General features: G+C 54.9%; 3 protein-coding genes across 4 annotated transcripts; 2 read left to right on the plus strand and 1 right to left on the minus strand.

Annotated features, from left to right (window-relative positions):
- Positions 1-565: 565 nt before the first annotated feature.
- On the minus strand, positions 566-3,723 carry LOC147198834 (5-hydroxytryptamine receptor 7-like). Its single transcript, XM_086121487.1, has 4 exons — positions 3,411-3,723; positions 2,768-3,331; positions 2,032-2,401; positions 566-1,424 (listed from the first exon to the last, which is right to left on the minus strand). Exons 2-4 carry the CDS (start codon positions 3,223-3,225, stop codon positions 954-956), a joined length of 1,299 nt encoding a protein of 432 aa, XP_085977613.1. The 5' UTR covers positions 3,226-3,331; positions 3,411-3,723; the 3' UTR covers positions 566-953.
- A 683-nt stretch (positions 3,724-4,406) lies between these two features.
- Positions 4,407-21,676, plus strand: arfgef3 (ARFGEF family member 3). 2 transcript variants are annotated; one of them, XM_086121472.1, is made up of 43 exons: positions 4,407-4,885; positions 5,938-5,989; positions 6,337-6,418; positions 6,497-6,637; positions 6,718-6,786; positions 7,046-7,162; positions 7,361-7,406; positions 7,531-7,615; positions 7,719-7,823; positions 7,940-8,052; positions 8,120-8,367; positions 8,485-8,597; positions 8,896-9,028; positions 9,113-9,549; positions 9,624-9,991; positions 10,074-10,240; positions 10,336-10,501; positions 10,591-10,695; positions 10,773-10,973; positions 11,075-11,185; positions 11,253-11,391; positions 11,479-11,799; positions 12,640-12,773; positions 13,296-13,441; positions 13,593-13,772; positions 14,780-14,921; positions 14,999-15,121; positions 15,475-15,578; positions 15,658-15,802; positions 15,875-16,003; positions 16,109-16,285; positions 16,463-16,577; positions 16,664-16,766; positions 17,149-17,280; positions 18,217-18,347; positions 18,749-18,757; positions 18,864-18,942; positions 19,202-19,344; positions 19,479-19,650; positions 19,731-19,832; positions 19,962-20,368; positions 20,486-20,795; positions 21,191-21,676. In XM_086121472.1, the coding sequence occupies exons 1-43, from the start codon at positions 4,801-4,803 to the stop codon at positions 21,380-21,382; spliced, it is 6,579 nt and encodes a 2,192-aa protein (XP_085977598.1). In that variant the 5' UTR covers positions 4,407-4,800; the 3' UTR covers positions 21,383-21,676. The 2 variants fall into 2 exon arrangements, with proteins under 2 accessions (XP_085977598.1, XP_085977599.1); XM_086121473.1 differs by lacking the exon at positions 18,749-18,757 and having other exon boundaries at positions 4,408-4,885.
- A 736-nt stretch (positions 21,677-22,412) lies between these two features.
- On the plus strand, positions 22,413-24,962 carry smim28 (small integral membrane protein 28). Its single transcript, XM_086121492.1, has 2 exons — positions 22,413-22,630; positions 24,180-24,962. The coding sequence occupies exons 1-2, from the start codon at positions 22,532-22,534 to the stop codon at positions 24,630-24,632; spliced, it is 552 nt and encodes a 183-aa protein (XP_085977618.1). The 5' UTR covers positions 22,413-22,531; the 3' UTR covers positions 24,633-24,962.
- The last annotated feature ends 105 nt before the right edge of the window (positions 24,963-25,067 follow it).

The following is a 25,067-nucleotide window of genomic DNA, read 5'->3' on the forward strand; positions in this document are numbered from 1 at the left end:
TTCCAGGATCGCAGCCGTTCTTTCTTTTTCCACCACCGCAATAGCAGATACTAATAGTCCGTTATGATTATGAATAGCGCAGGCGCTGTTGGGTAAACGTCGACGTCAGCGCTGATGTTTTAATGCTTTACGATGATGTCATGACATCACTCCTACTTGGCTCTTTGGCGGTGGAAAGCACCAACTAAGCCTGGCTGGCGCATGTGGGCGTGCACGGACAGGATGATTGTTTGAGTGTTACAGGACACCCAAAAAAAAAAAACGCATTTTATTGATTTGATTTTTCAAATTAATTGGACCGATTGATAGAGGATGGGATTTTTATTTATTTATTTATTAATGTTTTTCCCAAACATCGGAATCCAACGGTGGCCTCGTTTAACTTGGCCCGCGTCACATCAAACTTGAGCCGGGCGGGCAAGGTCGCGCCCCAACTTTTGTTGCGACTGTACTCGTTTTCGTCACGGTCGAAATCCAAGGAGGAATAGCGCCAGTCGTCAACTTTTTGGACGCGTTTTACTACGAGACGTTGTTGTAAAAGTTGGGGCACTCAAATGATTGGAAATTTTCTTCACCTTTTTATTATTGGAGCAGGGAAATAAGATTCAAGTCAGCTTACATATATATACACACACACACACACACACACAGTGCGGCTAGTACATTAAATCGGTAGGAAAGAAGTGTCGGACGATGATTAGCGCTGGTTGACCTTGTTTTGAACAATTCAGTACATTTTACAGTTTAGGAACAGGACATCGTTTTGAAGTGAGTGTATTGGACCAAAAGAATACAAACAACCGACATTTTGGGGACGGTAGCTCCCTTTTGCCTTTTTTGCTTTGTTTTCATTTTTTGAAAGGGGGAAAAAGACGAGCGTGTCGGCAAGGAGTCCCAAGTTGCTCGTCGTCGTCACACGTTCCCCTGCGCGTCCAAATGACAATCGGCGGTCGTCAGGTGACGGGCAGCGGGTGGGCGCGGGGGCCCGGCGGCCGAGCGCGCACCATCTTGAGCGCCTCGTGCACGCCGGCCGCCGACAGCTTGCGGTTGATGTTGCGGAAGCGGCAGCGCAGCAGGTTGGCGTAGGTGGCGCGCAGGTCGCGGTTGAAGAAGGCGTAGATGAAGGGGTTGATGAGCGAGTTGGCGTAGCCCAGCCACAGCAGCGTGCGCTCCAGCCACAGCGGCACGCAGCCGCACGCCGCCGCCGCCCCCCCGCACGCGAAAGGCCGCGCCGTGGATAGCAGGAAGAAAGGCAGCCAGCACACGCTGAAGGCGCCCACCACCAGGCCCAGCGTGGCCGCCGCCTTTTGCTCACGCTTGAAGATGGAACCCTGGTTCTTCCTCACGCGCCGCGGCTGCTGCTGCTGATCATCATCATCATCATGGTGATGATGATGATGGTGATCGTGATGCTGGAGGTTCGTCTTGGAGAAACCGGGAATGAAAAACAAGGTGGTCGTTTATATTTCATTTGTGTTCTGTGACAGGAAATTTGACACGGCAAGGAGATGACTCCCAAAACGACCGAGCCTCCAAAATGGAGCCAAATCCACCGGGTACTCGACACCTTGCCTGTGGTCGGACCTCTTTGCAAGTTGTTTTTTTTTTTTCTTTTTTTTTCCTTCACTGTATGATGCCCAATCTGGATTTTTGATTCAAATCCGATCGTTTCATGTCCCCATTACAAAAGCAGTCGCGACTTTTAATGCGAACGAAGTGACCGAGGCCAGTCGGGAAGGACGTGCGGCATCCTTTCGGAGCCGCCGCCTGTATTCTGCTCCTTTATCTGCCGTTTGTCGCTTTTTGATGCCATACTGTAAAGGTCATCACCTGAGTCTCCAACCACCGACTTAGACAGTATATGAATGGACTAACGAAGCCGCTTACTTGCCATCAGGAGACGCAAAGCCATCATGGGGGCCATCTTACGTTGCCACTCATTCCTCAAGCCAATCGGAATTGACCAGCGGTGTGTCCAGAGCCTTTGGGAATTTTAGCTGAGTGGCGGGCCACGTGAGAAGGATTCCTCACCTCCTCGTCGGCCTCATCCTCCTCGGTGTCCTTGACGCTGGCCGAGTCGGCGGACGCGTGGTCGTCTCGCAGGGGGAAGGCGGCGACGGCATGCTTGGCGGCGCTGATCTTGGCGGCGCGGTAGATGCGCGAGTAGGTGAAGAGCATGACGGACACGGGGATGTAGAAGGCCACGGCGGTGGAGTAGACGGTGTAGCCCCGGTCCTGGCTGATGAGGCAGACGCGGCCGTCGTTGACGTTCTTGGCCCAGCCGAAGAGCGGCGGCAGCGTGATGGACGCAGACAGCAGCCACACCCACGCGATCATCTTGGCCATGCAGCGGCCGTCCTGCCGCATCGGGTACGTCAGCGGCTTGGTGATGCCCAGGTACCTGAATGCCGCAAAAACAGCCCGGCGTCAGCCACCGCTTCCGTCACATGGTTGCCGAAAGTTCCATCATGCGCACACACACTCGCGCCTTGTTTGTCAATTTCACAATCTTTAATGTCCTTTTATCGGGTCTCCAAGAACATTTGGCTGCCAAACAACCCAAAAGCCGATTTTCAAGCTACTTGCCTTTCGTTTTAACCCTCATCCGGTGACTGGTGTGAAGTGGGTTGCTCGCCAATATTCCAAATGTAAATAAGCGTGGCTCTGATCCCTTCGAATAGAAGATGCCAACAACCTTGTCTTGCTCGTCTTGCGTTTTGGACGGCGGCAAACTCGTGGCAAGCGTTGACGCGGCGCGCTTATTTACCTGTCGATGCTGATGGCGCACAGGGTGAGGATGGAGGCGGTGCAGCACATGACGTCCATGGCGACGAAGACGTTGCAGAACCAGCGTCCGAAGCGCCAGCGCCCGCCGGTCAAGTCGGTGACGCTGACGAAGGGCATGACGGCCACGGCCACGCTCAGGTCGGCGGCGGCCAGAGACACGATCAGGTAGTTGGCGGGCTGCCGCAACTTCTTGACGGCGCACACGGACACCACCACCAGCAGGTTACCCCCAATGGTGCCCAGCGTCATCAGCGTCAGCACCGAGCCGAGCAGCAGCTTGCCGGCGCGCCCGTGGCTCGCCGTCGTCAGCGGCGCGCAGCCGCTGCCGTTGCTCGGCTCGCCCGCCGCCAGAGGCTCGCCCGGGTCGGCGGCGGCGCCGAGGCGCTCGTCCATCATCGCGCTGCTCCAGTTGCTCGCTGCCATCGCGAGCCTCCTCATTTAGGCGCGCGGAGGAAGAGAAGAGTGCGCGCGGGAACGGCGAGACGCGCCGGTGGCACCCGCGCGCACGCGTGCGCGCACCTCGTCCTCTGCTGCTGCGTAAAAACTACAAATACTCGCTTACTAAGCAGAGTTTCAGGCAAAATCACCAAGAAGGGAAAGTCACAATTTTTAAAAATGCTCACGTTGTTCTTCTCCACTCTTGTCTTATCATGGAAGGATTTCTCCGCTTTTCTTGATGTAACACACACACACACACACACACACACACACAATCACCTACATAGACGCTTTGTGCCTTGTCAATGTGCAAACTTGCGTTCTCGTCATCGCTTGACCTTCCAGTTATTTTAGTAACGATTGTGGGTTTTTCATTTCACAATTTTATTTGTGCACCAAAAAAACAGTCCTTTTCATTTAGTTACTGTGAACATCTATATTGGATGCACGCGATTCCTGAAAAATCAAGTCACTTTGTAATCGCGTAGGGCGATGTACGTTCACATGAAGTCAATTAAAATGACCCCCCCCCCCCCCCATGCAAACTTCATCTCGGCTGGGTAAAGAAACCTTCCTACATAGGTTGCCTGAGATGAAATGGTAGCAAAGTGCCGTCCTCTTCTCGAAAGTAACTAAATAGCAGAAGTCACTTTACTCCATTTTCACCGTGTGCGTTTTCGAATCAAGTCGATTTCGGGGATTTTTAGAACTGTGTATAACAAACTACAAACTTAGTCATATTGTGGGGCCGACTGCGGGTCTTGAACACGTGATGATGTAAGTGCAAAACAAAAAGCGCGCTATCAGGAAATTTGGTCGCAGTTGCTGCTAAAATGTCTGCCGACACAAACAACTCATTAAAATGCGCAGAAGAAGAGATGGGACTCTCCCCGAGGAGATCATTTGTAGGATCATTACTTTTTTTTCTTCACTCCATCTTATGCATTTGAAACGTCTGCTTGAGGGAAGTTCTCGAGCTGTCAAACCGAAACGTGTCTAGCGGTGACACGGCGACACCAAGCGGGCTCTCAGCACATTGCAACACAAATCCGAGTTGCGGGTCTAATCTCGCTCGTCTTCACCACGAGGTTTATCGCCAGCCACTGTCAATGTCAAATTCCAACGTTGGCATTTGGTGACATTGATTGACGTCGCCAACCAAGTATATCTTTGCAGTAAAGTATACTTTACTGCGAACGAATATCTTTGGACAGAAAATCACACTTCCGCTCAAATGACGCGTCATCCGGTTGGTCGGAATTTAGCGTCGAGCGCTAGCAGTGTGAATTTCGCGGACATAGACACTTTAATTAATGCTGTTCATCATGTTTGTCTTTGACGTGAAACTGTAACAACCATATAAATTACAAAAATAATTCGAAAACGTCGACGAGGCGGCCAACCAGTGGACAAAGCACTTCCTGGTTGCAGCCCTATGACGTCTACGTGAAAGTGACTCATCCTCGGTTGTTGCTGCCTGCTGGGGGATGCTGACAGCCGCGCTGCGCACCGCGCGCGACCCCCGAGCAGCCCCCGTGTGACCCCCACCGCCCCCCGCGTGACACCAACGCCACCATGGAGGACATCCTACAGAGGCTCCACAAAGACGCAGCCGGACACAAGTACAAAAGCCTCCGCGACGCCTGCGTGCTCGCCTCCGGTGAGTCGTAGCCAACCGACGACGACCGCCCCCAACCAGCCTCAAGCTTTGTGTGTGTGTGGGGGGGGGGGGGGGGCGTTTGACGCGCATCCACCTGCTGCTGTTTGCTGATGGCAATGTCGGGGATTACTGGGAGAGGAAATAGAAGATATTTGAGTGCTATGTACTGTACATACAGACGATATCGAAAATCTGACATTTAAATGTAACCCCCCCCCCCCAAAAGAGAATCAAATTGTTTTTCAAATGAATTTATATTATTTCTCCGTTTGTTTAGTGATGGCTTGGGTGCTTCCTCCGGCTCTCCATTAGCTAGATACCTAAAATAGGTATTAGTTGCAAGGCGTATTAATGCCACACCAGGAAAAACAAAACGTTTCAATATTACAATGTTCACCTTTTGCGCATTCCGTCACAGCCTCCGTAGGAACGCCCCCTCCGCCATGACGGACGGCAAAAGAACTATTTGGGCCTGTTGAAATTGTATAAAGCGTATAGTTCTGTATTTATTCACAGAAGAGATTATCATCTAAAATGGTCATCTTTTTGTCGGATGTACCAATAGACAAATGGTGTAAACCAAACTCGGCTGGTTTATTTTGAAACGAAAAAAAAAGAACAATGAATCGATTGTCCAAATAGTTGTTGAGTTTGTAATTGATCAGTTGCCAACAAATGGATGTATTGTTGCGCCTGTAAACATATTGTTATTGTGTCGCTATACCGGGGCCATTGTGACTACCGCGGGTACCCACATCCCGTCACTTCGTTAATCATGTAAGATCAATAAACTCGCCTCCTATCACGCACGCACGCTCACAACTTGTTATCCTCCACACTAACCACGCCCACTCTGTCAACGTGCGGACAAAGGGAGCTGTGCTAGCTGTGTTTGCTAACGGCTGTGTCAGCGTTCCACAATTCAAGTGAAGTTTGTATGTAGTGTTAAAGATGAATACAAACATTTGCGAATCATGCTCAACCTCGATTTTTTGGAATACAGTACAAAGACAGAATTTTCTTCCTTTGTCCCCCCCCCCCCCCCCCCCCAGAAAGTCTCCAGTGCCACAATGCATCAGCCAAGCTATCGCTCGCAGAGCTGCGGTAAGAACACTTTAACTCATTTGATGTCATCAAACAGGAATTATTGATTGCGGGTCCCCGCTGACAAAAACGACACAGACAAAATCCGCTTCACTTGCTGTCACATGATCTTCCGTGACATCACACCATCTCGTGAATTCACAACACCAGATTGTACATTCACCTTCCATGCTGTCACATATCGCGTGATGTCACATAATTCCCGACACGTGACTTTACACAGTGACACATTAACGCGCAGTTGAACGACACGAGACGTCCCACAAATCAGCAGTACATGTCAGATGTTGTCATGTTCATTCTGGGATGGATGAGGTGCTCATGTTGTTGTCGGGTTTGGCCTGCAGGGCGCGCTGTCTTCTGCCGCTCCAGATTGCGCTCGAGTCCAAAAGCGTCAAACTGGGCCAGACGGCGCTGAGCGGCATGCAGGTGCTTCCTGTTTAGGCGTCACATGTCCAGCCCCCCGCCTTGAAGGCGTCGCGATTGACGGCTGCATCTTTCCATCAGAACCTCCTGTGCGAGGACCGCTTTGTGGGCGGGAAGGCCGAGGAGGCGGAGCCCGTGGAAAGTCAGCTGGTGAGTCAAATGTTGGCGGCGCTGCGAGTGACGCCGGCGCTGCACGAGGACCTGCAAGTGGAGGTCATGAAGGTGGGAATGTTCCCTCACCCCAACGCTGCCGCCCGCCGCCGTTCCTCCACCTTATATTCTTCTTGCTGCGCCCCCTGCAGGTTCTCCTGTGCATCACCTACTCGCCAAACTTTGACATCAACGGAGACTCCATCCTACGCATCGCTCAGGTAACCAAGCACACACTTCACACGTCATGCGCTGTGCTAACAGGTGAGCTGCTGCTACCAAGTGTGCGCGCGCGTGTGTGTGTGTGTGTGTGTGTGTGGCTTTTTTTTCCTCTGTAGCTTGACAATGCACCGCCCCGCTCAACTTAATGTGTTCACCATGGTAGCCTGTGACGCCATGGAAACTCTCAACACATTGTGACTCGTGTGTGTGTGTGTGTGTGTGTGTGTGTGTGTGAACTGTGAATGGTTGTGCACGTAGGTGTGCATGGATACATACGCATCCAACTGTCATCAGCGCAGCATCAACACGGCAGTCCGAGCCACCCTCAGTCAGATTCTTGGAGATTTGACACTGCAGCTGCGACACAGACAAGAGGTCATGTCATCTCACACACACACACACACACACGCACACACACACACACACACACACACACACACACACACACACAAAAGTATTGATGCCCCCCCGCCCTCCTCAAAAAAAAAAACACTGTGAAGGGGCCCACTGTGGTGAGTTTAGAGTTGCTGGGAAAGCAGCTCGAATTAAAAAAATGTGATGCATCGTCTACAGGGAGCAGATGGAGAAGAGCTGAGTGCCCCGCCTCTGCAGAAACGGGGTACGTACCACCCTGTCCCCCACACAAACCACATTGTCAATACACCAATCATTCTAAGAATGACTTGTGTGTCCCGGACATGTTTTTTTTTTTTGTGTGTGTGCGCGTTTGTGCATGCATGCAGACGTGTCGCCCACCAGCCAGGCACTGTGCGACGACGTCGTGATGGTCTTGACGCTCTTCTGTGACAAGCTGGAGTCGGTCGACTGGTAAGTGAGGAGCGGCGCAATGTCTTCGGCGTTGCGGCTTTGGAGCCGTGATGCTTTCGGGGACTGCGACTGCGCGCGACTGATGTTGTGCGTTGACCGTCAGTGACAAGCAGCTGCTGCAGCTTCTTTACCTGGAAAGCATCTTGTCCATGCTCAGCTCCTGTCCTCCCACAATGCACCTGTCCAGACGCTTCACCGACCTTGTCTGGTAGACACGCACGCACGCATACACAAACACATGCTTACTCACACACTTCCACAATGTCAGAGGCTCATCTAAGTATCATCATGACGGAGACTCCGCCCCCTCGCCACCCCCAACAGGAAGCAGCTGTGTCCGTCTCTGGTGTCCATCATGGGAAACCCGGTCAACGACAAAACCATCACTTCCTACCACGGCCACGCGGGGGCGCCAGATGCGGAGCGACTCCATCCGGGTAAGTTCCCGCCTTTGAGCGCTCGCGGTCCCGTTCGTCGGTCTGACGACATCGCCGCCTTTTCCAGGCGCCGGCCAGGAAACGGAGTCCGCCGCGGCCCTGGTGTCCGACCAGGGCCGAGGCTCGGGCTGCTCGTCCAGCGCCCCCGCCAGGATCGCGCCGGTGGTGCGGACCGTGTGCTACGTGGCGGCCGAGCTGGTTCGCCTGGTGAGCTGCGTGGAGTCCATGAAGCCCGTGCTGCAGTCGCTCTACCACAGGATCCTGCTCTACCCGCCGCCGCAGCACCGCACTGAGGCCATACGCATCATGAAGGAGGTGGGGCACCGGGCTCGCATCATGTCACGCCGCGTGACGGGACGTCAAATTTGTGGGAACGTCAACATGTGACATCGGGCGGCGTGAAATCATGCGTCGTCGCGTGCCGGCTTTCAGATTGTGGGAAGTCCTCAGCGGCTGTTCGACCTGGCCGGGCCGGGCCTGGCCGAGCCCGAGAGCAGGAAGCGATCCTTCTCCAAAAGGAAGTCGCACCTGGACCTGCTGCGACTGTCAGTACGCCTCTCGTTCGCCGCTCGGTTGACATTTTCCGAGGTCGCGACTAGGCACGGGCGGCGCTCTGACGCGAATCAAATGACAGCTCTTAGTTTTTTGACATATTCGGGGGAAATAAAAGCAGGATTTTATTTTTCAACAAAATTATTGAAACGTTGACTTTTTCAACGGCGGTAACCGGCCCGTGCCTAGCGGCCGCATCGCATGACCGACATGAGATTCTACAATGACATCGCGTGATCTAGCTCCGCCTTTATCTTCTCGCTCGTACGCTGATTGGTTGCCTGGTTTCAGCGTGATGGACGGCATGACGGAGGCGTGCGTGAAGGGCGGCATGGAGGCGTGTTACTGGAGCGTGTCGTGTGCGTGCGCTCTGCTGCGAGCGCTGGAGGAGCTGTCGCAGGGACGCGGCCTCACGCCGGAGCAGGTGCGGCGCGGGATGAGATGGATGATGGACGAATATCTTCGTGAAGCTCGTGACGTCACGCCGCCGATGTCGCCCCGTGTTCAGGTCCGTCTGGTGGTCGGCCGCATGGACGAGCTGAAGGACGGCACCGAGTCGTCTCGCGCGTCCATGGAAGTGAACGAGGCCGACTTCGTGTGGCAGAGGCACGTCCTCTCCTCCGAGGGGGAGCCTTCGGATGCCGCGGTGGAGCGCAGCCCCGACGTTAGCGTGAGCATTAGCATCACCACGGACACGGGCCGCACCGCGTCGGACTCGCGGGCCGCGGGCCGCGCGGCCCCTGATCAGGAGGAGGCGGAGCGGGACGAGGAGGAGGAGGAGGAGGAGGCGGCGCGTCTGCGGCAGGAGGCGTGCGTGGTCCCGCCCGATGTGGTCCAAAGAAGCCACGCCCTCGTATACCCTGACATCACCAACTTCCTGTCAGTGGAGTCCAGAATCAGAACGCACCACGCGCCCGCCTCGCGCTATAGCGAGAGCAACTTCAGGTGAAGCTCTCGACATCTGCGTGCGCGTGAAGCATCTTTGAGGTTCAAATGAAAACGTGTGCTCGCATCTTCAGCGTGGAGGAGCAGGACTTGTCTCGAACAGAGTTGGACTCGTGCGACCACTACTCCATGGCGGCCGAGAAGGACTCGGGCCGTTCCGACGCGTCGGACGTGGGTTCCGACAACGTGTCGCTGGGCGACGAGGACGAGCCCAGTCCGTCGGACGCGCCGGCCGGCCGCTCGCTGCGCACGGCGGCCGCGCTCTCGCTCAAGCTGCTGCGCCACCGGGAAGCCGACCAGCACGGCGCCCGCGTCTTTGTGCGCTCGCTGGCCTCGCTGCTGCCGGGACTCCTCGCCCTCGACGACGACGACGCCCAAGTCGACCGACTCCTGCAGGACTTCGCGCGCACCTTCTGCTCCGGACTGTGCGCCGACATTGCTTGTGTGTCCGTTTTCCGTTTTCCGCTTGATGTTTCACGCGCGCGTGGTCAAGATTCGCATTGAACCAAGCGTGCACTTGATAGCCAGGATCCCCTCACCGGCCGTGGAGGCGGGGCTGACGCTGAGCTGTCAGTCACTGATGAACGCCGACGGCATCTACCTGTTGTCCTTCTACGCGCTGCTGCTCAACCTCAAACTGTGCAAGTGCAACTTCTACCAGCGGAGGGCGCTCCCTCCTGCCCTTGGCCCGGTGAGGGTCGCCGCGCACTTCCTCCGCTTCCTCTTTGCGACTACCGCTTCATTTTTTTTTTTTTGCATGTCCCCTTTCCTGTTTGCGCGGTGCAGAAGGAGTTTGCGCGTGCGATCCAGAGCAGCGGCGTGCTGGTGGTCTTGTCTCAGGTGTGGATCGAGGAGGTCTACCATCAGCTTCTGGAACTAGACCTTCTGGCTCAGGCAGGCTATGGGTTGGCGCCCGACGGGAGAATGCCGCCATTCATCGCCATGTTGAACGGTAGCGCACACGTGTGCACCGACATAAGTCACCTGTCCCTACACACGCACACACACAAAATCTAATTTCCAACCCGCCCCGCCCCTCAGATATGGACGGTCTGGGCAGCAGCGCGATTGGCGGTCAGCTGATGAGGAGATTCAACCAATCGCCTCCCTCCTGCGACAGAGCAGGCGGCGATGCCGTCGTGGCGGGTGCGTACCCGGGACAGGTCAACTCGGCGCTGACATGGGCGTGGTCACAGCGCGGCACCGTCGGTGTTCTCCTCAAGGCGCCGTGCTGTCGCGCTTCCTGCTGACGGGCGTGTGGAGCCAGCTGATGGAGGTCCTGTCCACGCCGCTGACGGGCCGCGCCGCCGGCAGCTCCAAGATGCCGCTGGTCTTCGCCAGAGAGAACAGCCAGCGCGAGCGAGACGCCATCTGTCTCAGTCTGGACGGACTAAGGCAGGCGGCTGCGCTCAGCTGCGCGCTGGGTGAGTGCCGCCGCATTGGCGCCTTCCCGCGAGCGCAAATGGCGCGCGTGCGCACGCGCCGCGTCAAAGGCCATCGCCAAGATGTTTTTGTGTGGCCTCAGGTGTGGCCGCCAACTGCGCCTCAGCCTTGGCCCAAATGGCCGCCGCCTCCTGCGTGCAGGAAGACCGCGATGAGAGGGAGGGGCCTGAAACGGGGGACGCCATTACGCAAGGTGATCACCCACCCACGCAGGCAACGCGCACTACAGCAGCAGCGACTAAACGTGCGTGCGTGTGTAGTGAAGCAGCGTCTGGAGCAGATGTCGCGGCCGGCGGGCGTTCGCCTGCACACGGCGCACGTGCTGTGCATGGACGCCATCTTGAATGTGGGCTTGGAGATGGGCAGCCACAACCACGAGTGCTGGACGCACGTCTTCAGGTGACACGCCGCAAAGATGCCGATTGACCGCCGACCCCGGTCATGTGACACCATGTCACACGGGCCACACGTGTTTCTGTGTGTCAGGGTGACGGAGTACATCAGTTCTCTGGAGCACACGCACTTCAGCGCCACGACTCATGGGCTGTCGCGGGCCAGCCTCTCCCAGCGGTGCCAGCAGGGGGCGCTCGCAGGTCGGCTCCCGGAGCCTGTCGGCCAGGCCCGAGCGGAAGGCGACGACCCGCAGCCTGACCCGACGCCACCTCTCACGCGACCCTCGACCATCCGGGAGCTTGTGGTCCAGGGCGGCGGAGGAGGGGGGTGCGCTCTGGACCTCAAAGGGGGCAGCCTGCTGACCGGACCCAGCGCCGCCAAGGCCGTCTGCGTGCTGTCCACGCAGGCCGACAGGTGAGGCGAGCGCCCCCGCGTTGTCGCCCTCTCCCCCAACCCCTTTTCCCAATATTAAAACAAAGCAAAATGCAAAAAAAATCATCCTGATATGAGCGCGTTCACTTGCAATGGCGCTTCAATTCCGCCAGATGGCAGCACACGGGCGCAGGATTTGCTTTGCGGAGCTCTGATTTGTGTGCTCCCGCCAACAGTGACAAACCCTCACACACACACACACACACGGACAGAGATTTATAATCATTCCGTGTGTGTGTGCTGTGTGTGTTTGTTTTGGAAGTGATTGCAAAGCAAAAACCGTCTCTGCTCGTTTGGAGCAGATGGAGCAAACACAAGGCCTAATGTGCGGCCCCCTCATGGCGTGCGTCCCCGATGGGTCGTGTGTGCTGTCCTCTTGACACATAACAGCTGGACTGGATATGTGTCGCAGATGATTGAAGACATCCCAAACGACATTGTTCTTCTGCCTGTCCGCAACTATCATTTCCAATATCGTCTACCGGGTCATTTTTCCCTCGCACACGCGACGTGACTCGTGGCTTTGTCAGTAAGCCTAACTACATCTTCTCTGTGAATTCCACATACTTGCATCAATAAATGACATGCATGCAATTGAAGTTTTGAGTCCAAAGACACCGTCGAGAAAGAATCTGAAATTTCGGGGTTCAAACCAGGATTTCGTTCACTCGGCAGCCGCGGGAAGGCCCGCAGAGCTCTTTCCGATATTGGGTGTGGCGAGCTCGCTCCTTTGGGCTCACGGCGCCTCCTGCTTTTCCATCCTGCGCATGACAGGCCGCGCGGGCGGGCCTCATCTCATGTCTCTGCGTGTGCGCGTTTCAGGTTGTTTGAAGAAGCGGCGCACAAACTGAACCTGGCGTCCCTGGTGGGCTTCTTGCAGGAGCTGAGGAAAGCATCTCAGTGTCAGCTCTTCCACTCCGTCACCGACACGGGGGACTACTCGCTCGCCATGCCCGGTATGCGTGCGCTTGCGCGCTCACACACGCTGTGTTACAACTGCATTAAAAAAAAAAAAAACGCCCTCTTATCTGGCTGTTGAGCAACTTTGCCCGCACTCCTCATGTGACTCTTTTTCAAAAAGGTGACAGCTAACTTTAGTACCCGCTCAGTAGATCTTGACAAAAATGAATAAATAAAAATATGTTTATTTTTTGATTGGAAAGTTGGCATCTGACCTCACTTTGCCTCATCTGTGCGAGTGTCCACAAGGCAGGAAAAGCCGCGATGACTCTCTGCATACATTTTGATTTTTAAAAAAAAGCATTATTTTCACGTTATCTATCAAGCGGCGCAAAAATATTTTGGTGAAAGTAAATTCTGGGGAAAAACTAACTTTTTTGCCGAGTCCCACAAGCAGACAAAATGTCATCATGTCATCTGTCTCATTTCATTTGCTTTTTCCACAAATTGGGGAGAAAACATCGATACAAACGGCTCATTGGATTTTTAATCCGAGACTTGATTTTGTTGTTTTACAGGAGAAGCCAAGTTGACGCTGGAGCTTCCGAGCTCCCTGCACCTCTTCCGTCTGGGCGAGGCCATGCTGAGAATCGTCCGGAACGACAGCAGGCCGCTGCTGCACAAGATGAGGGCTTGGAGTGTGGTGGCGCCGCACCTGGTCGAGGTAAGGGAACCTCCGCCGCATTGTTGCCGTGGTAACGTTGATCAGGGACACATGAGCACGCAGAATATTTGCGTCGACGCGGATGTGCGCGCATGTCTGCGTGTGGGTGCGTTGACGTGTGCGTGCACGCCTGCCCCCCCCCCCTCCGCAGGCGGCGTGTCACAAAGAGCGGCGCGTGTCCCAGAAGGCGGTTTCCTTCATCCACGACGTCCTGACCGAGGTTCTGAGCGGCTGGACGGAGCCTTCTCACTTCCACTTCAACGAGGCGCTCTTCAGACCGTTTGAGCACATCATGCAGCTGGAGCTGTGCGACGACGACGTCCAGGACCAGGTGACCCCAAGCGCGGCACAATCAGACTCCCAGCCGCTTGCTTAGCCCGCTGAAGCTGTCCGATCTGGCGTGTGTGTGTGTGTGTGTGTGTGTGCGTCAACTAAAAATGTGCTTTGGATACGCGCTTGACAGCCTTGCCCGAAATCAGCTTCCATTCCGCAAAGCTTGTGGGCAAGCAAAATCTCCTCCGATTAAAGTGACTGGCACTCTCTGGTGCGGCTTCACTTTCGTTCCTTCTCCCACACATTAGGAGCCCAAACTAGACTACTGTTTGGATTCCCCTCTGTGCCAATGTGAGTGCATGCTCATGGTCCCTTACCGAGCAGGCTTGATAGAAACGGACTACTTAGCATTCAAGCTTCCCGGTTCGCAGGCGAGTTACTTACCTCGCAGACGGTTTGGGCAGTCTACTTAACGTACTTGCCAACCAGACCGGTTGCCCTTATTGCTGCCTGGTTAGCGGGCTAGTTGGAAAGCCTGTTAGCAGACGAGTTGCTTACCTAGCAGGCTGTTTAGCGTTCATACTGCCAGGCTAGCAGGCTAGTTGGAAAGCCTGTTAGCAGACCAGTTGATTACCTAGCATGCTGGTTAGCATTCTTGCTGCCTGGTTAGAAGGCTAATTGGAAAGCCTGTTAGCGAACCGGTTGGTTACCTAGCAGGCTAGTTAGCGTTCTTACTGCCTGGCTAGCAGGCTAGTTAGCTTCCTAGGTGACACAAATAAAGCACAGACACGCCACTGAAGGTGAAGATTTGAATATTTATTATCAGCTAAGGCACAAAAGAAGAAGAAAATATTCCCTTCAAAAAAAAAAAACATTGAGTAAACATGTTATCCCAGTTTGAATATTGACATGTTTTTAAGACTATGGCAGACCGTATTAGCGACAGGACCGGGCTACTAGCCATGTTAGCTGTCTCGTAACTTGATTGGGGGCACTTTTTATCGGGAAGGCTACGCTGCGCAGCATCTGTGGATGCGTCGCGATGATTGCTTTGGCGGCGTCCAGGTGGTGACGTCAATCGGCGAGCTGGTGGAGATGTGCTCTCCTCGCATCCTGTCCGGCTGGCGCCCGCTGTTCAGCGCCCTCAGGACCGCCCACGGCGCCAAGATGGAGGCCAAAGACTACCTGCTGGCAGAATACGAAGCGGGTACGTAGCCTTCGCCCCCCCGCGAGGGTTGTGCCCGCAGGCCGGCGTCCCCACGGCGTGTCTCGTGTGGTCGGCAGGCAAGCGCCGCGCGCCCGTCTTTGACGTCTTTGAGGCCTTCATCAACACGGACAACATCCAGGTGTTCGCCAACGCCGCCACCGACTACATCATGTGCCTCATGAAGTTCGTCAAAGGTTTAGGTAGGCCGACGTACACGCCGACACGCAAACGTTCTCGAGCGGGCATTACGATCCGCGCGTGTGTAGCCTTGACACGGACGGATGCGCCGTATGTGTTGCATGTATGGTTGGGGTTCCAAAGTGCGGTTTTAAAGACTTCAAATCAAGGTTCGTTTGACAAATTAGCGTTTCAGACTCATTAGGGTTTGAAAGTAGAACTTCAAGGCCCAGTCAGGGGAGAGTTTCAACTCTGGGCAGGGTTTCAAGTTGGGTCTTGAAGCCATGACTGAATGATGAACCCAAACGTGCCGCTGCTCTTTTCCACTTTTGCAGTCATCTTTGTGTAACTTTTTAATTTTGGGGGGTGGGGGCAGGTGAGTGCGACGACAAGGAGATCGGCGAGTGTGCGCCTGCATCGTCTCGGAGCTCCCTGGACCTGTGCCTGCCGGCACTCGGTTACCTGCGCAGATGTTCCCAGGTGAGCGGCTTCCCGTTGGCCTGTCGGTCAGGTGACTCCCGCCCCCCCCGGCCCCCACCTCACTCTTCCTTGGTGGCAGCTGCTGGCCACCATCTACAAGATGCCCTCCAAGCCCGTCTTCCTGGGGGCGCGGCTCGCCGGCCTGCCCGTCAGGTCGCACGAGCTGTCGGCGGGCGCTCAGGACGTGCTGGACGGCGTCCTGCGGGACTTTGACGACGGCACGGGTGAGCGAGCCCCCCCCCCCCCCCCCCTTACGCCCCCTCCGTCCCGCCTGACGCGCCGCCGCCATCCCTCAGGTCTGATCCAGGTGTGGATTCTTCTTCTGGAGCAGCTGACGGCCGCCGTGTCCAACTGTCCCCGCCAGCATCAGCCGCCCACCCTGGAGACGCTCTTCGTGCTCCTGCGAGAGGTCGCCGTCGTGCCAGGTGACCTTTGCTCAGGGCTTTTCCTGGCTAAAAAAAGGAAAATGCTTTCACGCTGTCGTGGCTGTAAACAACGGTGACGTTTGACATCAAAGTTTTGTCCGGCAGGTCCGGGCTTTGCCATCTCGGCCGTGGTGCAGCTGCTGCTACCCGTCATGTCGCTGTGGCTGCAGCGTAGCCGCGGCGACCACGCCTACTGGGACGCGGCCGCCGCCAACTTCAAACACGCCATCGGCCTCTGCTGCGAGCTGGTGGTGGAGCACGTCGGCACCTTCATCAACGCAGGTGACGCACGGCGACATGACACGTCGCTGCCTCCGCTACTCTGCCTGCAGATTGCAAATCCAAAACGAAAAGTCAACCCGGCTGTGCCTTAGGAAAACACTCACGCTCTCACAGGAGCCTTCGAATTAACCTCTTAATCTCTCTCTTTGACGCTCGCGTCGCCTTGTGCGCCGTCAGACGTCGGTTGCGAGTTTTGGATCAACGTGATGTTGAAGGAGCTCTTCGGGCTGTTGGTGTCGTGCGTGTCGCAAGCGGCGGAGACCATCTCCAGAGTGGGCTGCTCCTGCATCAGGTCTGGACACACACACACACACAGACGTGCGGGCGGGCGCAGGGTTGCCACGTGTTGCCTGGACCTTGACGGCGTGTCGGCCGTAGGTACGTGCTGGTGACGGTGGGTCCGCTTTTCACCGAGGAAATGTGGAGGTTGGCCTGCTGTGCCCTGCAGGATGCCTTCTCTGCTACCTTACAGCCTGTCAAGGTACACACACACACACACACACACACACACACAATGTGAAGAGAAACAAAGCATTGTGGGTCATGGAGTTTGATTTGAAGAGCACTTGACACTCCATTTTTCACCGCCTGCCCACACCCGCGTCTATCCCCAAGGACGAGGTCAAAAGCATCGTGTGAACAACCCCCCCCCCCCCCCCCCGCACACACACACACACAGATGTGGCTCTAAGCCGTAAAGCCGCTTACGTGTTTTACATCTGCCCCGACGCGCAAGGCGCGCACGCCATTTCGGAATGAGGCCACGTTGACACAAGCGGCCGTCTTGTCATCAGGCCGCTTGCGTCGACGAAGCGCAGGCGGCGCGTCTTGCAACGTACTTGATACGCGACGTGTGCTTGCAGAAGCTCGTGTCGTGTTTCCGGAGCGGCTCGGACAGTTTCTGCGGCGACGCCTGCGAAGTGAAGGTGGCCGCTCCTTCCTCGTCGCCGTCGGCGGAGGCCGAGTACTGGAGGATCCGAGCCATGGCGCAGCAGGTCACGAATTCCCTGCCCTCAACAGCGTGCTCGGCGCACTTGTTGTATTTGACGAAGCGTATCTGAACTTGGGTTTGGGTTAGTTGTATGTCGGAACCTCACCCGAAACTGACTGCACTTTGTCAGTCCTCGTACCGAAGACCATCCCAACTTGGGGGCCCCCTACGAAGACGAGCTTCTGTTGCTATCGCCCTTTGGGTCACTGAGGCGCACGAACCTCCTGAGCGCCATCTTTATTATTTAATTTTTTAAAAATATAATACGCTTAAGAGAATGCTGTTGAAGTTTTTGTAGATTTTTAATTGCCTGAGGAGGTTGCTGGGACCAGTTACTTAGGTCTCAGAGATAAGACCATTGGGCGTGTAAAAACAGGTCCAAAACAAAGGCCCAGGGATCCTGCTGTCGTGTCAACTGAAAAAATAGTAATCAGCGAGACGTTAACACAGTAAGAAGTGGAGGAGGAAGGCATGAGATCATAAAAATATGTAGTTTGGTGGGGGTGGGGGCGGGGCACAAGATTTATTTGGGAGGGCTCAGGCCCCCTTTTGCCCAAGCCTAGACCCGGCCCTGCCTCTGTCCTATTTTTCTCTCTCTCTCTCTTTCTTTCTCTCTCCGCCTTCTGTCTATCTGTCCCATCTCCAACCAGTGTTCTGGAACCGCTTTCTCTGCTTTCTTCGAGTCAAAATGAACACGATTGAACATAATCCTCACATGAAGCTTCCCATTTGGACTCATCACGTTGCAACGTGACTAATTTGTCATTTTAACGTGATGCTTATGTTTTGTTTTTTTGTTTTTTTCCCGGCGCGGCAGTCGTACGCTTCTGTCGTATGCAAGTGAAACGAACTTGTCGGAAAGAACTTGAAAGCCGGCGTCCGGCCACCGGATTGCTGCTGATGCGACTCATGTTCAAATCTCCACGCGTGTTCACGGCAGGTGTTCATGTTGGACGGCCAATGTTCGCCCAAGACGCCCAGCAACAAGGACGGTTTTGAGCACGCCCAGTCCTGCGTTTTGATCATAGAGCCGCCGCTGGAGCGTCACGCCAACGGACACGCTCGCAACAGGTGACGCATGCGCACATATGCCGAAAGCTGCTCCCGCTGCTGCGCGCACCTTGTCCACCCGGGGGCGGTGTCGGACGTGTGCACTCCAGCTCACACATTGCCGCACATTTCAGCTCATCAATACGCCGCTGATATCATTCCGTTCTATGCAGACGATAAAGAATACATGGCTGTGAGTAGCGTTGACTTTGTTGTAGCCGGGTCGGCTCGAATTCCCCGCCAACGCCCGGCACTCGTAGCTCAAGTTTACGCTCGCGAAGCTGCATGTGCTTGGTTGCGTGTGGCGGCGCCGCTGTCGCGTGGAAAGCACTTTGCCCCCCCCCCCCCCCCCCCCCCATTCTGTATGAGTGAAATCCGACATGATTGTCTCAATATTTGACTTTTTCTTCTGCTGCTTTTAGGAAAGTTGGGTAAGCTTTTTTTTTTTTTTTTTTTCATTTTACGCCACCAAAGGCCCCGAACACGCGTGCGCACGCGCGCGCACTAATCGTGCTGTTCTTTGACTGCGTGTTTCAGTATTCCGTTCCGTAACGTGGTGGTGAGCCTGTTGTCACATCAAGTTCTTCTGCAGAACCTTTCGGACATCTTGCTGGAGGTACGGACTGTACACGCAAAGGGTTGGGCAGCGATAATCGATTGGAATCGGGATCCAAGTTGCGCTTCTCCCGGAATCGTTGACATTTTCGAGTGGCTTTGCTGAACTGACGTCCCGAGTATCGAAGGAACCGGGATCACCCAAATTCAAACGATGCCCAACCCTTTAACACGCAGCAGCCGCAACAACAACACACACCGATGAATTGATCGATTGATTGATTGATCGATCGATCGATCGCTCCCTCCGCCGATCCAAGGAGTTCGTCAAGCAGCCCGACGGGCATGAGAGGGTGACGCCGGTGACCTCTGAACCAGCCGCGCGTCCAGTGGCGGGCTTCCTGCGCTACGTGTCCATGACCAACCTGTCAATCATCCTCGACCTGCTGCTTGACTCCTACAGGTGGGCGGGGCTTCACGTGATGTGACGTGACGGCTCTTTTCGCTTCCGTGGCACTCTCGACATGTCACGTGTGGCTGGTGAGCCGTTTATTTCGGTATGCGTTACTTCTTCTTCGGTGTTACTTTTGCGCACAGGACGGCGCGTGACTTTGACACGCGTCCGGGTCTGAAGTACCTGCTGATGAAGGTGTCGGGCGTGTGCGGCGCGGCCAATCTGTACCGCCAGGCGGCCATGAGCTTCAAACTTTACGTGCAGGCGCTGCTCGCCGCTGTCCTGAGTCAGGCCGAGGGCATGACGGCCCAGCAGGTACCGCCCCTTTTTTTTTTTTCGTTTTCGGCCCCGCCTCCTCCTCCCGTTGCCTCAGCGCGTTGTGCCTTTTGCGGCAGGTCAAGAAGATCCTCTACGAGGATGACGACGGAAGCTCGGACTCCTCCCGACCCGGGTCGGCGTCCTCGGAGGATGAAGACATCTTTGAAGAGACAGCGCAGGTGCTCTTCGTGTGTTGCTTCAGGCACCACAGACACACACGCACGCACGCACATAAAAAAAATCTCTTCCGCAGTACGCCACCAAAATCGCTTCAAACCAAGTAACGGCGTTTGCAAACCCACACGCAGGTGAGCCCCCCACGCGGGCGCAACCACCGGCATCAGTGGCGAGCCGCCATGTCATCCCTGAGCGTGGCCCCGGCAGCGCTGGGCAGTAGTGGCGTGGCGGAGTGGGCGTGGCTGGTGAAGCGTCTTCACAAGCTGATTGCCGACGTGTGCGGCAGTTACATCCAGATGCATCGAGACCTGGAGGAGGACGCGGCCACCGCCGCCCCGACCCCGCCGCCGCCGTCCTCGCAGGCGGGCGAGCGCCACGCCTTCTTCCTGCCGCTCTTCCCGTCTGAGTCGTCCACGCCCACGTCGGCGGGGGGGGACACGCCCTCGGAGGAAGGCGCGGTCACGTGTCACGCGGCCCGCACCGGCGCCAGCGCGGCGCCCTCGCCGGGGGACACGCCCGCGCACAGTCTGGCATTCAGGTGAGACTCGATCGCGTTGCGTGTCGCAGGGCTTTTCCCGCCTCAAACCGAGACATGAGAATTGTCATGCCCCGCCTCCCTTGCGTTTTCTGTAAATGGATTTTCTTGGTCGTTCAGCTGCACGGGAAGCGTTCCCGCCAGCTTCCCTAGCGGCGGGAAGGACTGGTGGGAGAGCACCGGGACCAAGCTGGTCTCCATGGCGACTGACAAAAGCCTGGCCAAGCTGCTGAACCAGTACAAACACAGGAAGCAGCAGCAGCATGACAGATGGCAGGGGGGGCGGGGCCACACGCGAAACCAGCAGACGCAGGCCCCGCCCCTCAGACACTCGCACAGCGCCGGCGCCGAAGTCCTCAGGTCCAGATCGGGCTCGGCCGTCAGCTCTCACGGGCACGTCGCCGCGAGCGACGCGCATGCGCAATTACAGGTTAGCGGCGCCGCGCCTTTTCGTCGCCGCGCGGGGGCAGGCAGCATGTCACGTGGCCGCCGTCACGCGAGATCCCGGCTTCTCGGACGCTTCCGCCATTTGTTCAGCCATCGGCGCTGCGTCGCCAAAGAGAGTGAGCCGCTCTCGACGCTCCCCGTTGGTCAACCGTTTGTACAAAGAACACACCCATGCGGCTTACCAATCGTGGCCATTTGAGACCGAACGGGAAACGGACCGCATTTGAACTTAGAGAAGGAGCTTCCCACCTGACACGGACGCTACGTGACATGTTGTGATTTCACATCTTGTTTCTTGTCCAACGTGTGACATGTTGCGACGTCTTAACGTAACAAATGCGTTCCCTGATGCCGTGTGTGTGTGTGTGTGTCCGTCAGGCGTGGAGCAACATGGTGGCGACGGCGCTGCATCAGGTCCTGCAGCTTTCAGACGCGGCCTTCGTGGCGCTTCAGCCAGCGCTCTACCCAAGCATGTGCCAGCTGGCGTGCCACACCACCGACGGCGCCGTGCGCCAGGCCCTGTGCGATTGGCTGGGACGCGTGGGAAGACTCTATGACATTGTGGCGTGAACTCGCATGACGTCTGCCCGACGCCGCGCACGTTTTTGCGTGATGCGGCTAACTTCCTGCTAGCTTCCTGCCAACGCGAAAGCCCGCAGTGTTGAGCCTGCCCGCGAGGACCCCAAATCAGCCAAAGATGTTGATGATGACGATGAAGACTACATTCTGCGCAGTGTGTTTGTTGCTAATCGATCAATATTGATTCGTATCCACCTATTTATGTATTTTATTTCTTCTTTATGGATTTGCGTCAGTTCTTTTATTTGCGCTATTAAAGGTCTTGTGATGAGCACCCAGCAGTAACCACAGCTCGCCCCCTCGCCCGTTTAATGTCGATGTTATTGGAACGGAGTGAGAGAGCTGAGCGGCGATGACCTTCGCTAATCAACTCCACTCAACTCGCCCTCAATATTCAGCTCGATGCGCTCGTCCGCCGTGTGTGCGTGGCACGAAGTAGGCCACGCAAAGCGCGCGTGTGCGCGTACGGTGGCCGCCGGCCAATCCTCCCTTGATTTTGTGGGATTGGAGATTTCCACACGAGTGGATCATCTCAAAGTTTCTCCTCTTGGACGTTAAGCAGCTTTGAGGCGGCTCGCCGCTTCCCATGCTTTTGCTTGTTTTCCTTTTATTTCGCTCGTCTGGATTAAACGAAAGGCGCAAAGCGGGAAAAAAAATCATTCGTCTTTTTTTTTTACGACGCCTGCGAGAGCAGCTGCGGAACGCGGAAAAAACAAAAAGCTAATTCTCCGAAGCAATCACACAGCACCAGGTGGATGACGTCATCATGACGACCAACACAATTAGCCGGTGAGGAAAAGGAAGGCAATGAGTTTAAAAAAAGACGAGTCTTAAATCGTGGGCGTGGCTCCAATGCGCGCGCGCACACACACACGCGCATTCGTTTCATCCAAAAGTCACGCAAACCAGAATAAATGAAGTGACTCGTATCTCGAGGCACCACCGGAGTCCAAGCTGCACGTGGACGGCAAGGCACAGACTCACACCCCCCCCCCCCTCCCATCGGGACCAGGGTTGGCACGCGCGCGCGCACAGCAGTGTTCATACATATGGTGGCCGTCGGCGGGGCGCAGCTCACACGCACGCGTTGAAGCGACCACGACCACGCCAGCGGCGGCCGCCGGCCAGCAATCGGGCCCCATGAGGAATCTTCTGGATAGCAGCTGGACCAAGTTCGGACCAGCCGGGCGAGATTCCCTGGACTGGTCGAGCGGAACGTCCACTGACGCGAACAGCGACGTGAGTAGCGCAACTCTTCCGAATGTGTCGCAATTCAAGAAAGATGCCAAACCTCGTCGCGGCACTAAATGCGGCGCTAACCTTTTTTTTTTTTTTTGTCTTGTCAAGTCATCCGCAAAAGTGAATTCGAGGGGGCCGAGCTGCTCGTGGTCGGCATCGTCGAGTACGTTGTTTGAGTTTTGAGAAGTTGCAAGCGTGACTCGAGCAGTCTTGCTCTTACGCTAACGAAACGACATTAAAATGTAAACATAGGAAATGACGAGGAACATTCGAAAAATGAATTTGCTCACTCCTATTGGGAGGACTATTTGCTTGATACCACGAAGTAGTTTGAATGTTTTAAACGCGTTGGTGAAAAATGTAACGTCATTTAAAAAAAATTAAAGCAAAGATGCGAGAAAACGTTTCTCGATTGTTTTGCACTGATTCCGATTCTGCCTCTTTTTCCCCTCAAGCACGCCAGCTTTTTGATGATAATGATAATAATCATCATCAGTAGCATTTATGAATCAAGGGTTAGATTCAGTAACAAGTGGATTTTTTTTCATGAAACATCAGAGCGATAAAACACATGATAAAATTTTTATCAGTTTACCCAAGCTTTTATAGGTCAACTTAAAAAATGAAAATATTTTTTTGCAACTTCTCAAAAAGTAAGAATTAAGTCAAAGATACCTTTAGGGACAAATAAAGCATAAAAGTATAAGAAATGCGGAGACTCGTTTTATTTATTTATATCTAGATATTTTTAAACCTGATCCATCCATCCATTTTCTAATCCGCTTTATCCTCAGTGGGCTCGCGGGCGTGCTGGAGCCCATCCCAGTCATCTTTGGTTGCCAGCCAATTGCAGCTCACATATATAGACAAACAACCATTCGCGGATAAAAACCCACGCAGGCTCGGAGAGAACATGCAAACTTTACACAGGAAGGCCCGGGTGGGCTGGAGTCGAACCCAAGACCTCTGCACCGCGAGGCAAACGTGCTTTCCAGTCGCTCACCGTGGCGCCGGTTTGCTTGCTGGTCAATAAAAATATACGAGTCATAACATTCCAAATATGGTAAAAAACGAGCAACATTACACGATAAACGCATGCCCACTGTATATTGTAGCCGTTTTTTAACATTTACTATGAAGACATCATGCCTCTGGAAATATTTAACTGATTATTGAGCTTTATGTAATTGATGTTGATTTTGCACTTCGTCTATTCGAGTGGACTCGCAGCGCCCTCTGCGGGACAACTGCCGTCACTGACTCTGACAAGAAGAAACACTTCTCCAGCAAGTGATTGCAGGCCGCTTTAGCGCATACTTTTGACGAACTTTTTTGAAATTGGACAATGAAAAACAAACAAACAAACCAACCACAATAAGAAAGTTAAGCCATTCCGTTTTTTTTAGGGCAAGGGGTGAAAAAAAGAATAAAATGATTGAAGCGGGAGACTCCATTCATTTATGTGACAATTACTGATCGAATGAATGAATTCACGGAAGCTTCCCATCGTCACCTAACCTGATGACATCACGTGTGTCTTTGTGTGCAGGCCCAGCATAGCTCGGGCGAAGAGTCGCGCCCCCCTAGCTGGGGCCCGGCGGGCACCGTCGTCCTGGCAACCGTCTCCTCCCTGATGTTCTTCCTCACCTTGGTGGGCGTGGCCTTGTGGCGGCGAAGGCGGGGCTTGCGATTGGGCGACGTCATCGCGCTGGAAGACCTGCGCGACCCCGAGAGTAAATGTCGGCTGCTGTCGTCGATTCGCCGACAGCTGCCCAGCTCCGCTTCCGACGACGGCGTCTTCCTGATGGTCTACCTGCCCTCGCCGTACGAGGGCGCCCTCAGCAGGATCGCAAGAGCCGCCAGTGCCGGCAGCGCTGACGACGCCGACCAGCCGCCAAGTCCCCGGCTCCTCCACGGCCCAGACCCGCCGGTCTTTCCCGCTGAGGGGGTCGATGCCACCGGCGCGGCTCCCGTCGGGGGACCTTCAAAGAACATTCAATGAAATCAAATATGTCATATCTTAGAACACCCACCTGCTCTCCCCGGTCAACGACATTCAAAAACAACAGAAGCTACCCAGAAAAAGGGAAAAAAAAGCACTTACCCCTTGTCCACCGTGCCACGAAATCTGACTGACACGAAGATGACGTCGACGAACACTAAAAATGACGTCAAGAAGAGACAACCCAATAACACCAATACCTAAACTGTGAACACACCAAATAACGTTCAAAATCCCCCAAAACAGCAAACCACATTGACGTTGAAATTGTCTTGCTAGCCAAAATAGACATAAAAGGAAAAGCAGGAAGCGGGCTTGTCTGCAAGGTAACTCGACTTTGTCGTTCTTCGTCATCATGACATTAGTGTCTATTTAGGGGAGCACTCCAGCCAAGGACCAAGTACACGATTTGTGGCCCACAAGAGTGGCACACCG

Source organism: Hippocampus guttulatus, chromosome 10, assembly GCF_054856545.1.
Source record: "Hippocampus guttulatus isolate MCC_2025c chromosome 10, RoL_Hgut_1.0, whole genome shotgun sequence".
Lineage (NCBI taxonomy): Eukaryota > Metazoa > Chordata > Actinopteri > Syngnathiformes > Syngnathidae > Hippocampus > Hippocampus guttulatus.